The sequence below is a fragment of the Aegilops tauschii genome, chromosome 6 (assembly GCF_002575655.3).
Source record: "Aegilops tauschii subsp. strangulata cultivar AL8/78 chromosome 6, Aet v6.0, whole genome shotgun sequence".
In the NCBI taxonomy this organism is placed as follows: domain Eukaryota; kingdom Viridiplantae; phylum Streptophyta; class Magnoliopsida; order Poales; family Poaceae; genus Aegilops; species Aegilops tauschii.
In genome coordinates, this window is record NC_053040.3 from 389,331,661 (window position 1) to 389,345,344 (window position 13,684).

At 51.3% G+C, this 13,684-nt stretch overlaps 2 protein-coding genes across 5 annotated transcripts; both read right to left on the reverse strand.

Moving 5' to 3' along the window:
• Nucleotides 1–2,694: 2,694 nt before the first annotated feature.
• LOC109779544 (GDSL esterase/lipase At1g28600) lies at nucleotides 2,695–9,905 on the reverse strand. Of its 2 annotated transcripts, XM_020338164.4 has the most exons (6): nucleotides 8,613–9,905; nucleotides 4,157–8,578; nucleotides 3,851–4,066; nucleotides 3,570–3,721; nucleotides 3,198–3,474; nucleotides 2,695–3,086 (listed from the first exon to the last, which is right to left on the reverse strand). In XM_020338164.4, the coding sequence occupies exons 2-6, from the start codon at nucleotides 4,416–4,418 to the stop codon at nucleotides 2,893–2,895; spliced, it is 1,101 nt and encodes a 366-aa protein (XP_020193753.1). In that variant the 5' UTR covers nucleotides 4,419–8,578; nucleotides 8,613–9,905; the 3' UTR covers nucleotides 2,695–2,892. The 2 variants fall into 2 exon arrangements, with proteins under 2 accessions (XP_020193753.1, XP_073358107.1); XM_073502006.1 differs by lacking the exon at nucleotides 8,613–9,905 and having other exon boundaries at nucleotides 2,695–3,474; nucleotides 4,157–4,543.
• A 1,573-nt stretch (nucleotides 9,906–11,478) lies between these two features.
• LOC123494366 (uncharacterized) lies at nucleotides 11,479–13,275 on the reverse strand. 3 transcript variants are annotated; one of them, XM_045229990.2, is made up of 3 exons: nucleotides 13,221–13,275; nucleotides 12,916–13,104; nucleotides 11,479–12,458 (listed from the first exon to the last, which is right to left on the reverse strand). In XM_045229990.2, the coding sequence occupies exons 2-3, from the start codon at nucleotides 12,968–12,970 to the stop codon at nucleotides 11,806–11,808; spliced, it is 708 nt and encodes a 235-aa protein (XP_045085925.1). In that variant the 5' UTR covers nucleotides 12,971–13,104; nucleotides 13,221–13,275; the 3' UTR covers nucleotides 11,479–11,805. The 3 variants fall into 3 exon arrangements, with proteins under 3 accessions (XP_045085925.1, XP_073358108.1, XP_045085924.1); XM_073502007.1 differs by lacking the exon at nucleotides 13,221–13,275 and adding an exon at nucleotides 12,645–12,744 and having other exon boundaries at nucleotides 12,916–13,089; XM_045229989.2 differs by lacking the exon at nucleotides 13,221–13,275 and having other exon boundaries at nucleotides 12,916–13,187.
• Nucleotides 13,276–13,684: the final 409 nt, after the last annotated feature.

Sequence of the window (13,684 nt, forward strand, 5' to 3'; positions counted from 1 at the left end):
GCGGTGCAGCGACGGGGAGCTGCTACCTCGACGACGAACGTTGGAACCGGCGTGATCCATCACGCAGATGCTGCAAACGTTGCGGAAAACAGCTTCAACCTTGGTGGAAAAAGCTTCAACCGTCAGAAACATGAGATGCTTCCAGCATGAGACGAATGGGAGCTGCGATTGGGGGCGAGGGGGCACACGCATGGCGGAGGGTGTCGCGGGTCGCGGCCGGAGACGTGTATGCTGGTGGCGTGGGCGGGGACTGGTTCATGGTGCCTGGTGGTGCAGGTGCACATGGCGTCCGTGTTCGTGGGAAAGGAGATGAGGAAAAAAAACTATTGGAAAAAGAGTGGCCCCGTTGGTTTTTAGGGGTGCTCCCATCGCAGGATCGAGCGATCGCGAGGCCCACGTGCGTCGGGCGCAACGCTTCGGCCGGCGTCCCGGCAGTAAAACGTTTCCCATAATAATAATAGAAAAATATGATGATTATGGTTACTCTCACCTGTTACACACGCGGACCCCAACTGTCTTATCGTTTGCCATGTGCCTGGTTGTTCCGCTCGCGGCGAAGACGGCATATTTCGTTCGCCCGACTGGGTACGCGCGGGGGCATGGTCGTTCGCTTCATGTCGGGCTATGAAGTATTGTACGTGCGGGATCAACCGCCGTCGGGGGCTGCTGAATTTCAAAGACTTCTTGTAGCGGCCGACATGCCTCCAATGCTGGCCTGCTGGGCTCCAGCCACCGAATGCTCCTCCTGCCTTTGGACCACGCGGTCGACGCTGTGTCGCCCCGCGGTGCCTCTTTCAAGCAGGACATGGCCTCTGTCGAAGGGGCCATTGGGCGAAGGTGCATTTGTGCAATCTGTAATCGAGGGAGAAGACGAGCTAAGCGGAGAGACCTATGTGGAGCGGTGGCGACCTTAGGTACGTGTGATGTGTGAGTCACCATGATATTGGGGGTATTTATATAGCTGAACGAAGAGAATTGGAGCTAGCTGTGCTGGAACGGGCTTGCCGGCGCTTTATCGGCACCTCTTGGGGTTGACGTGTGGCCGTCGGAGACGCGCGTGTGGTGGGAAGGCGTGCATTGAAGCCACCGGTAGAAACACACCAACATGACGTGCGGTGGCGGATCTAGAAATAAAATGGAGGGTGTGCATACTTTAAAAAAATTGAAGTCTATTTCAATTCGCTTGCATAGGCCTTAAAAATAAGCTAATTTTTACATGATGAAAAATGTTTTTCAAAAATCTGAGTGTGCCATGGCACACCTGGCACACCCCCTGGGTACGACAGTGATGACGTGCAGGAAACACGATGGGACAATGTGTGCACGCACATTTTTTATCAACCAGTTGCGGTAGAGCCATTCCCAAGGTGCTTGTTCGGCTATGAGACACCCATTCCCGATGAGAAGTACCATATATACCCCAGCAAACCGGTGAGGTTGATCAACATGCGCATGTGCTACTCCCACTTGTAATGGCAATCGTCCCAGCGCCCACCTACCTTGCGCCGGAGCCTGCGTCATCCAGCACCGTCGTGCTAGAGCCTGCCCTCATCACCCTACAGCCTGCGCCCGGCCCCGTCGTGCCAGAGCACGTGCCGCCCACCCCCATTGCCCTAGGGACTGTTCCTGAGCCATGACTCTTCGGGTTTGAGTTGGAGGTCGACGACCCTCCATCTCTGGATGATGGAGTTGAGGAACTCCGGGGCCGGTATGATGCCTGCCTGGATGAGTTGGCAGAGTTGGCTGACGCCCCCCTCGTGACATTAACTGTGTAGAATATGAGGCCTGCGCAATTGTTGGGCCCGACCATTCCCCATTGCACACCATTTCATTGCAGTAGTCGACATTGTCGCTACCCCGAAGCCCCCATGGTGTAGTAAATCGAAGCAGTGGACGTGGCAGTTGACCGCATGGATGTCGCACGCGCGTTCTTAGCTAGCGTTGAAGCAGAAGGCGATGCCTAGCACTATGTAGTTCTATCACATTTTACCTATGTAAATAACGTTTTAATATTTTGTTAATTAAGAACCTATGAACATATGTTCCTTTATTATTTACTGTCTTTATGTATGTTTTGAATATTTCATGCTACGGGTAGAGGTCAATGTGCAGCCTGAAAAACTTTCTACTATTGAAATCGTGTGAACATCATCACACACGACTTCTTAGATGTAACTTTTTGTGATGATAAATATATCTCACACGGTCTATTGTAAATTGCACATGGTACGTTCAAAAGTTTTTGTGAGATGGTTCACGTCATCACGTATAATTGTTTCAATATAACCGTGTGTTGTGTAGCACACACGGTTCATTTAGCCAAAATATATGTGATGGTTTAGTTCACCGCACGCGCCCATCTATAAAACTGTATACATTAATTGCACAGAGTTTTCTTTCCACAACCATGTGTGATAGTTCAGTTTATCGCACACGCTTCTTTCAATTGAACTTTGTGCATGGAATTGTACAGTTTTCTTCCCCCAATCATGCGAGATGTGCTGGCGAGTGCACACGATTTATTTCCAAGGACACATTTTAATTTTTGCACCGTTCTTAATGTCATAATCACACACAGTTTATCGTTTGGGTGTGCGATAAGGAGGCCTTAACAGAACCGCTCTGCACTAGTGTAGTGCATTCCATCATGTGGCGGGAGTAGGTCTTTATATTTTGGGCTGTACACTTTAGGGGTTATCACATAAACCTTAAACTCTTTTCCCATCTTATAATCCATGAACAAGGCAAATCTTTTGCCTTTTTTAGAAAAAAAAACAAATGTAAGTATACTTTACGAACTACTCGTATATTTTTTTCCCGTTACATCTACAACACCAAAAACTCAATATTTGCTGTCCAGGCCTTGTTTGCGTTTTGTTCGTTGATGGCTCATTACAATCCCCTCAGTATGGCGTGTGCAACGAACCTATTTGCAGCCTCCGTGTAATGGATCCCATCCCACGAAACGGATTCCGACGGATCGGCGCACGCGGTCGCCGCCGGAGTGCCGCAGAAGAAGGTGAAGTTGAAGTTGTACGGCCCGCCGCCGCCGCCGCAGCACGCTGCCAAGGGCATGTCGCCGAAGCCTGCCACAGATACACACGCGATGCGCGCCAAGAAAAACCATACATTAGTTAGAACCGAAACCGATGGCATGCGGATCAACTGGAGAGAGGAAAGGCTGTGACATGCAGCACCGTATTTTCTGGGCGAGGAGACGACTGCGGCGATGAGGCGGTACAGATCGGCGTAGTGGATGGCCGCGCCGGGGTGGTCTCGCCGGAGCTGGCAGAGCATGCGCTTCAGCGCGCGGTTGTGCAGCTGGGCGAGCTGGTTGAACCGCGCGATGCAGCCGGACGCCCGGTCGTAGTAGTCGCCCGCGCCGCCGGGTAGGAGGGCGAGCAGCTCCGGCTCGCACCCCATCGGTATCATCCCCGCCACCACCATCGTCCGCGCTCCAACACCGATCGCGTCCTGCATCGTGGAACGAGACAAATACGGTAAAATTGAAGTAGTTAGCTAGGGTGGGTGTGGTCAGCTGAGTTGACCGGCCAGAGTACTCTACTCACGGTCAGGACTGAACGGATGGCACCGACGATGTGCGGCACCAGACTCTGCGCCAGGCCCACGGTGCCGTTGCCGAAGACGGCGACGAAAGAGTAGTCGTTGAATCCGATCTCGCCCAGGTACAGGAGGGAGCTCGCCATGATCTTGCGCTGCCCTGTAATATACAGCCCTCCCCTAATCAGCAACGAAGTTTTTGAGGACTCGTTGCGAAAGGTGAACTCGCCATGGACCTTATTAAAATGTGAAATGGCGGATCTCATGAATCAAGAATCGTGATACATACCGTTGCCTGTGGAGTCGAGAAGCTGCAAAACACCGTTGAACCAGCTCGTCTGGTTGCTGAGAGAGACCGGCACGAACGATGTGATCCCTCTGCTCTGCAGGAACGCCGGGTCAAGCGCCGTCGCGCCGCCCACCGCGAAGTTGGCGCCGTGCAGGAAGTCGACCGCGGTCTTGCCGGCGAGGTACGGAGTTGGCGGCGGCAACCCCAGAGACTCCACTGCATCCCCACAACACATAATTGTGAGCTTGTATCATCACAGTAGTGCAGGTCAACGCATGATCCGATCGGTGATTAAAGGATCTTTACCGATGAAGTCGATGACGAGGCGGCCGTCGGAGGCCCTGCCGTTGGGCCGGCCAAAGTGGGTCTGCCCGTACGGCGGGTTGGTGAAGGGCCCCCCGGCGGTGACCGGGAGGATGGCCGAGTTGCCGGTGTCGGTGAGCGAGTCGCCGAAGCTGAAGACGCGGTCGTAGCGCGCCTGGCCGTGGCCAGCGCCGCCGGCGTCCGCCTCGCCGGTGACGGCGACGAGGAGAAGGGCCACCAGAAGGAGACGAGGAAGTAGCGCCATTGGGAGCTACGTAGCGTGCGATCCGATGCTGCTTCCGCGCGGGTGTGCCGACTCGATGTTTTGACTCTTGTGATTGCCCGATGGCGATGCCTGCTCGTTGATTAGTTCGAGTATCAGTTCCACTGGCCTCTGTTAGTTTTTAATTGCCGAAGTCAGCTCCAGCATGGTGATGATGCGACGAGCGTAGCAAGAGGTCAGAAATGGCGGGTTCTCGTAGGCCAAAGAGCAAACATAACATGCGCATATGCTCTGCCTCCAACTTCTGCAGATCTAGGAATTACAGAAACCCACCACGTCGAGGGACGGGTTTGCCGAAAGAATGGTTCTATGATTTGTTTTTCTTTACAAAAAATACAATGTCTATGATAAGTTTTTTTTACGTAAACCTTTGATCGACGAACAAGAGCGCTTTAAACACGTTTATGACAGATGGGTCTCCCTCCAGAGGAGCTGGCTTAGCTGGAAAAAAAGGCCACATGGACATTTTGATTGGTCTTTTCTGGCCAAACCCCGAGCCTAGCCTAGCCCACTCTATGAAAATGCATGATCACCTCCCATCTCCCTTGCCGGCGACCATCACCTCCATCTTCTGCCGTCGGTGTCGTGCCATGGCCCCACTCCACCTTCCTCCGCGCCGACGTGCCCCGCCTTCTTCCACCGCCCCGGTTCTGGTCGACGGATCCGAGCATCCACAAGCCAGCCGTCATGTGGTGCCGCCGACCCTGTCCTCTTCTCTGCCTCACTATGACGATCAGCAGCAGAGCCTGCAGCATTGACCAATGCGTGCGGGGAGACAACAACTGCCCTACTCACCTCCAACCCCCCCCCCCCTCATGAAACTCGCTGCGGTGGACGCGGTACATGCGTGGCAGCGCTCGTAGAGGAATCGCGGGTGGCGCAGGTGCCTCACCGCCGCTATGTTGTTCACAATGGGGAGCAACCGTTGTTAGCGCCATCGGTGTGGAGGCGCTCACAGAGGAAGCGCAGGTGGCACAAGGAGCTCCTGGGGATGTGCCTCGGGCGGCCCTTCTTTCCCTGCTAGAGGGGAGGCGCGGCGATGGGGCACCTCCACAAGGTGTCCATAGCGTGGCGGTACTTTCCAAACACAAATTAGGGAGGGAAGTTGAGGGTAGGGATGGTGGAGGCGGCGGTGGGGGAGATGGGCACTGGCTGCGGCAGAGACCGACACAGAAGGAGTCGAGGGCGACGGGCGAGAGGAAGAAGAGAGAGTGGGTTGTGCTAGGGTTTTGGCTACAGAAGACCAATCAAATTGCCCATGTGGCATTTTTCTACCAAGTCAGCTTCTGATGAGCGGGACCCATATATTATAAATGTGCTCAAAGTGATCTAACTCACTGATTCATGGTTTACGCAAAAAAAATACTATAGATATTGTGTTTTTTTCACACACAAAATCATAGGACCGTTATTTCTGCAAACTCGCCCCTCAATATGGTGGGTTCTTGCAATTAACTCAGGAGCCAAGGGATTCAGTCTTGACCTTGTGCCTTTTTTATGTAAAGGGTATTTTTGTTTAAGGCCAGCGCTAGGCACGACTGTGGATAGGAAATTATCAGCAACCTTCGCGTGACCTTATAGTGCATAACCATTTCCTTGCCACATCCCTCGCAGCATATCACCCCCTAATCGCATTGACTATCACCTCACAGCACGCTCGTCGGATCCTCCATCCAGCCGCCACAGCATTGCCAAGGCTGTCGGAACATCGCCTCACAGCAACAACTTCATCCCTTCCCTCGCAGCATCGCCGGTGGCCGTTGCAACATCGCATCGACACATTGCCTCCCCGCGTCGTGGGTGGCCGTCGCAGCAGCAACTCTGGCACTCCTTCGCAGCATCACCAGCCGCGCCGTGGCATCGCCTTGCAACATCACCTCGCAGCATCCCAAAAACCGTCACGGCATTGCCTCGTGGCATCTCTGGTGGCCGTCACAACAGTAGCATGCATCCTGACGACTATCACAGCATCGCCTCCAACATCTCCGACAGTAGCAGCTCCAATGCTCTCTCTCAGCATCACTGCATACACGTCACAGCATCACCTAGTGGCTTCGCGGCAGAGGTGTCAGTCGCCCCTTCGCATGTCAGTCGGCAGCCTTCTCCAGCAGCGGCGGTGTAGTGTCCCTGCAGCAAAAACGATGGCGGTGGCGCACGACCACATCATCCCTTGCAGCGAGCAGCATGATGGGGTGCGCGGTGCTTGGTTCATGTTGGCGACAACATGTGTATAGCAGCGCCCCATGCAGGTCGAGAATGAGTAGGAAAATGAGGGACAAAATACAAGAGAATGGGAATGGGGTTGCCCTAGGTATTTCTAGGACACATTGTATGTGGGGTCCATAGGGGACGCGTGATAGCCAAGGGAGGCGAGCGATGCGAGCGACAAAATCAACCGGCTGAAAGGAAGTGGTTTCCTTTTTATTGAATAATAATGTTGTATCAAGGATATATGAATATAACAGAGTATATACCCGACCTCTGCTTAAATAAGATGTACAACCAAAAATGCACAAACTTAGGCAACACGTCAACAAAGGGTACAATCACACAAAAACAAAGCAATTCCTAACGAGGAGAGGGGAAAGGCATGTATGAAGACTATGCTGCCACCCATAAGGGGTTAAAACATTCTTGGACACCTGCTCCAAACACATACACATTGTTGTAAACAAATGTCGGTGTTCGTATCATTGTAGAATAGACCACGAACGAAGCTAGTGTGTATACCGATAGATAATCTTGCAATGGAGATGAATTTGTATAATTAAAAATCATATCAATACTACATTGTCATAATGGCCAAATCTACGTTTATGCTCTCACCCTTATGAACACGCTAAACTTGCATGGTATACCATGAAGCCAGTGACCAAGCACATTCCCTACAGTGCGTGTGAAAGATCGTGGATGTCGCCTAGAGAAGGGGGTGAATAGACGCTTTAAAATAATTATAGTTTAGGCTTGAACAAATGCGGAATAAACCTAGCGGTTATTTTGTCAAGCACAAAACCTACAACAACTAGGCTCACATATGTGCACCAACAACTTATGTAAGTAAGATAAACAACTAAGTGATAGCAAGATATATAACATGAAAAATTATGGCTATCACAAAGTAAAGTGCATAAGTAAATGGCTCGGGTAAGAGATAACAACCAAGGCACGCGGAGACGGCGAGGTATTCCGAAGTTCACACCCTTGCAGATGCTAATCTCCGTTTGGAGCGGTGTGGAGGCACAATGCTCCCCAAGAAGCCACTAGGGCCACCGTGATCTCCTCACGCCCTCACACAATGCAAGATGCCGTGATTCCACTAAGGGACCCTTGAGGGCGGTCACCGAACCCGTACAAATGGCAACCCTTGGGGACGGTCATTGAACCCGTACACTTTGGCAACCCTTGGGGGCGGTCACCGGTACCCGTCAAATTGCTCGGGGCGATCTGCGCAACCTAATTGGAGACCCCAATGCTTGCCCGGAGCTTTCCACCACAATGATTGAGCTTCGAGGCACCACCAACCGTCTAGGACACCCAAGCACCCAGGAGGAATAAGCTCTAGAGTACCAAGCATCCAAGAGTAATAAGCTTCTCAACTTTTCACTTCCACGTATCACCATGGAGAACTCAAACCGATACAACTAATGCAGTGGCAAGCTATGGAGGAAAAAGAGAGGAAGAACAAGAAGGAGAACACCAAGAACTCCAAGATCTAGATCCAAGGGGTTCCCCTCACAAAGAGGAGAAAGTGATTGCTGGAAATGTGGATCTAGATCTCCTCTCTCTTTTCCCCCAAAAACTAGCAAGAATCGATGGAGGGATTGAGAGATAGAAAGCTCGAAGAAGGTCAACAATGGGGAAAGAACACATGATCAAAGGATAAGGTTCAATGGGGAAGAAGATCCCCTTTTATAGGCACTCCCGAATCCAACCGTTATGTGTTCAGCCCGCATACAAGCGGTACTACCGCTCAGAGGAGCGGTAGTGCACGTAGTGCGGTGCAACAATGCAAGACCACAAGCCGGTAGTGCCACCGGAGCGGTACTACCGCTGGGGTTGCAGCACAGGGCACTAAGGAGGCAGAGCAAAACAGGGGGCGAGGCAGAGCCGCATCAGCGGCACTACGGCTGGAGCCAGCGGCACTACCGCTGGAGCCAGCGGTACTACCGCCTACACGCGGTAGTGCTGTCCACCACAGCCGCTCTACTACCGCTGAGAACACGCAGCATCCAGAAAGGGAAGCGGAAGTGCAGGGGCGGTACTACCGCTTGAAAGCGGTATACCGCTCGTGCTACCGTCCCACTGCCGTGCAAGCTGACACGAAAAATCGCAACCCCAAAAGCAGCGGTACCACGCACGGCACTGCCGCCCATAAGCGGTACTACCGCTCAGCTAAGCGGTACTACCGCTTGGGGTGCTACAATGAAGCCCAAGCAAACAGATGGAAACAATAAAACCTGAACTGCCATAACTTCTACATATGAGCTCTGAATTGAGCAAACTCAAGCTTGTTGGATAGAGGGCGACAAGAACTATCCAACAGCGATGATCTAAGGCTTCAAATCTCTATGAATGAAGAACCGGCGAAAACTCCAACGTCGAAAACATCATAGAAGATGCACAAATGAACTCCATTTTCGATGAATTCGAGCTTGTCATGAAGATGACCATAAGCTCCAAATCTCACAAGGAGAAACACCAAACAAGAACCAAGAAAAATGATGCAAGGATGCAATGGTTTAAGCTCTCTACGAACGATACGATCAAGCTACCAACTGAGAGCCCCCCTTGATAGTACGGCAATCGATCCTATAACCCGGTCTCCCAACTACCACCATGAGACCGGTAAAATATAAAAACTATCAAGGGAAAACCTTTGCCTTGCACAAAGTCCACTTGAGATAGATGATGTAGATCTTGACTTCCTCAAGTTGGACCACATTTCTTGATTGTGTTGGCTCGATGAAGACTAGTTGATAGCTCTCCCATACTCCACTATGGGTGAGCCACTCTTCGGCACATCTTCACAAGTCCATTGTCACTACAATGGACAGCACGCTTCAAGCACTTGATCTCTTCATGATGCACCACTTGAACTTGCACACCGCAATCTTGATGACGATCACCACTTGATGTCATCCTCTGTGGGTTGTATGAAATCTTTCTCTTGACGCAAGCCCATGGAAACATACCTAACCCCACAAACACTCTCACATAGACCATGAGTTAGTACATAAAGCGTGATGGACAATGCTTACCATACCATGGGATCACTTGATCCATCTCGGTACATCTTGTACGCTTTGTGTGTTGATCAAGTTGAATCACTCTTTGTACTTAGTCTTGATCAACCTTGTATCATGTCTTCTACATGACCATCTTTGGATAATTCCTTGAATAGCACTTTGGTCATCACATAAACTCCTTGAAACCTACACATGGACTTCAAGAAAATCCTATGGACCAACTCTTCAAATATAACTCGAGCCAACCATTAGTCCATAGAGATTGCCATCAATTATCAAAACCAAACATGGGGGCACCGCATATTCTTTCAGCGTGGCAGATAGAAGTTAGACACAACTTGGATGACCGACTATGTAGCGCGCAAAGCTGCATTGCAAGAAAATATATTACGTGCGGCACAAGAACATAATGAAAACCACTTCCCCTTGACACATTGTAACGAGTGGTCACCTAAGGAGGGGGTGTTGAATGTGGAAGAAGACCGAAGGAACCGCCAGCATCTAAAGAAAGCGGTGATTCTGATGGTGACCTATTTACCGTATCAAACGAGTAATCCGATGAAGCCTGGATTTTGGATACACTAAGCTCTTATCATGTCACACCTAACAAAAGTGTGCTTAACTTCCTGCAAGTTTGGTGATCTTAGATATGTCTATCAAGACGACGATGTGCCATGGTGCATTGGAGATATCAAGATCGAGATTGAATACGGTGTTGACATGTGCTCAATGATGTTAGAGATGTGTGGAAGGCTCGGAGGGATCTAAGTTCAATCGACGAACTCCATCGAAATGGTTATGTCCAAAGGTGGACAGGGACAAGAAGACCATGAGGATCAAGAAGGACAAGAAGCTTGTGGATGGGAAAGAGGACCAAGAACAACCTGTACAAGGTGCGAGCAACCATCGTTGAGAGTTGAGGAGAAGCCAGGTGTGGTGATATATTATCAATCAAGAGCTTGGCAACCGGCTCATGCGAGTGAGCAAACAAGAGAAGACCCGAGTCTAACCATGCATGTGTTTTCAAGCAAAATGGTGATTTCAAGATGGCAAAGGACGCTATGGTGAAGTTTGTTGAATGAGTGTATAGATCTATAAGACTTGGTGTATGCGGAGAGTTAAGTGTTTGAGTCAAATACGTGTAGTCCATAAGACGTTGTGGGGTAGGCAAAATGGCTAGACGAAGATGGTAGACTAGATACAAGATCTAGAAGGAACCATAGTAGGATGGTCGAGATGCACCTGGTCTTAGCGGGGCTTTGGTTGATCCGTACTATGACAATTTAGTACATGAAAGTAGCGTTAATAGTCATGTCTCGGGACAAACAATGTTCAATGAACCTTAGTAATAAGTAAGTACTTCCTTCGTCTCAAAATAAATGTCTCAACTTTGTACTCCCTCCATTCCACAATGTAGTGCGCCCGCGCTTCCCGAGGTCGAACTTTGACCATAAATTTAACGAACGAGACCGACTGCGGCGGGAGCAAAAGTTACATAATTAAAAACTTCTTTCGAATACGAATTCATTGATATAACTTTTGCTCCCGCCGCAATCGGTCTCGTTCGTTAAATTTATGGTCAAAGTTCGACCTCGGGAAGCGCGGGCGCACTATATTTTGGAATGGAGGGAGTACTAATTTTAATATAAAATTATACTAAGATTAAGACACTTATTTTAGAACGGAGAGAGCTCTCCATCTATTTTTGCAATGATTTGATCACGTAAATTCTAGGCCGAAGGACAGCGAAAGGAGACGGTCGCTGTTCAATGCATTCCCATCGCATACACCTCTTAGACACATTATGCTTAATTAATCTGTCTTTGGTGGCCAACAGTCATTGACAAATCTCTTCTTAGCTTTCCAAGAGAAGCGCGCGAAAAGAGCATCATGAAAGTAATATCCTACGAACCGAATCCAGACAACGCGAATGTTCATCTCATCGTGTCATACCACCCAACTATTCCCCCTTTCTTTCGCCTGCACAACATACGCCTACGAGAAGGGAACCGGATTCTCCTCCCTCCAATCAGGCGGTGCAAAGAGCTAATGGAAATACGGCGCGATGGAGAACCTCATTCCTCGCCGGCCGGCCGGCCGACTTCAAGCGCTCAGGGTCAGAGTCAGACGATGGCGCAGGCGTTGGGGTTCTCCTCGCTGAAGATGGTGGTGAGGCGGTTGGCGTCGGTGGCCATGCTGTAGATGCCCTCGCGCACCGGCGTCGGGTAGCTGTACCGGTACTCCCCGGAGAAGTACTCGTGCCGCCTCGGCGTCGCCTCCCACCTCGGCAGCGGCGACGGCGTGTACCTCAGGTACCCCGGCGGCCCGCGGCCCTGCTGGCCGTGGTGGCCCGGCGCGCCGTTGCCCGGGTTGCTGCTCGGCGCGTGCTCCGGCTGCTGCTGCTGTTGCTCCTGGTGTTCTTCTTGCTGCTGCTGCGGTGGCGGTGGCTCGGGACCGAACCGGACGCGGCGCGGCGGCTTCTTCTTGCCTCGCTTCGGCTGCCTCGGCTGCTGCTCGGGCGGCGGCGCGCCTTGCTCCGGCGCGGGAGCGGGCTGCTCGGGCTGCGGCTGGGGCTCGTGCTGGGGCGGTGGCGCTTGGGGCTCTGGGTGTTGCTGCTGCTGTGGTGGCGGGTTTGGCGGGATCATGTGCACGGAGTTGGTGCCGCTGAAGGTGACGGTGCGCGCCACGGGCCGCATGTAGAGCGTCTCTGGGTGTGGGCCGGGAGGGTATGCCATGGCGTAGTCCATCCTCTGGTCCTCCATCCATCGTTCGCGCCCTGCATATGTCGCCGGAGCTCACAAACATCAGCTAGCTGCTTTGTTTGTGTGACAAACGTTGGAGCTCTGAGACTACACAGTATATGATCACGTGACATGAGTTAAACAATAATGAATACTACTCCTAGCAAAGCTCGGCTATCAACTGAACATATTCCGGCATGAGCTATGGTACAGAAACTTACGCAAAGAAAAAACTAGTAGCAGAGGTAGAACTGAATTGTAGCGACGGAAACCTATCTTGAGAAAGACAAGAGGTCTCTAGCACTGGTGCATAACGACACTCTGCCAGAAAGAACAGCGCAGAAGGAAGGTCAAAGCTGCCTCCTGCTTGAGAATGGTTCGAAAGAAGAAAGGCATCCGTGAACCAGGCGCGAGCTCTCTAGACCCAGGACTATCTATCATCAATCATCAGAGAAAAAGCAGGAGAAAAGAAAACAAGGGGACGCATCGTACCGTTGCATTTCCCAAGCGCTTTGGAGACGATCACGCGCAGGGGATAGCAACCCATCTCCTTCCTTCCCACCCTCCCTATCTCGCACGGTGCTGGCCTTGCTGCTGCTGGCTCGCGTGTGCCCGTCGCGGCGCGGGTCTGGGCGCGGGATACATGCTAGCTCTCCTTCAGTTCGCGGCAACGAAATGGAACTGATGGACCATTTAAAGAAGGAGAGACTGAGCAATTGTTCGGTTGGTGCTAGTGCTACCGTGCATGCTAGCGCTCGAAAGAAAGAAGGAATCCAACAACAACAACGAGCGCCTACCTAAGCGCTTCTTTTCCTCTCGGCGGAAGGCATCCACCGGAGTGGCACAGAACAGGAGGCATCTAAAGGGACGGCCCTCGTTTTCGCGGATAATTGTTAGACCCGGAGCCGACTGGTAGTAGTAGTGGCGGAATATATTCCTCCGGAGATATGCGCTCCAGAGGAGAGGAAATTAGTAGAACGTACGCCCGGGCTTACATAGATATATGATGCTAGAGGTGGGTGCCTGCGCATGGTTTACATTTGTCAACACGTCGCACAAAAGGGACACGATGACTATGAGGTTGTTTCGATGCTTCGGCTGCTCTCTTCTGCCTGCTTGCGTGTTGATTTGCCTGAATTTACGCAGGTGTGAATGGGATTCCTACTTTCTCAAGACGGATAGTGGCTTTGGTTTGGCTATGCTCGATGCTTTTGAGGATTGGGTTTAGGAATATCGTGCTACGCATCCAAAGTGCCCATGC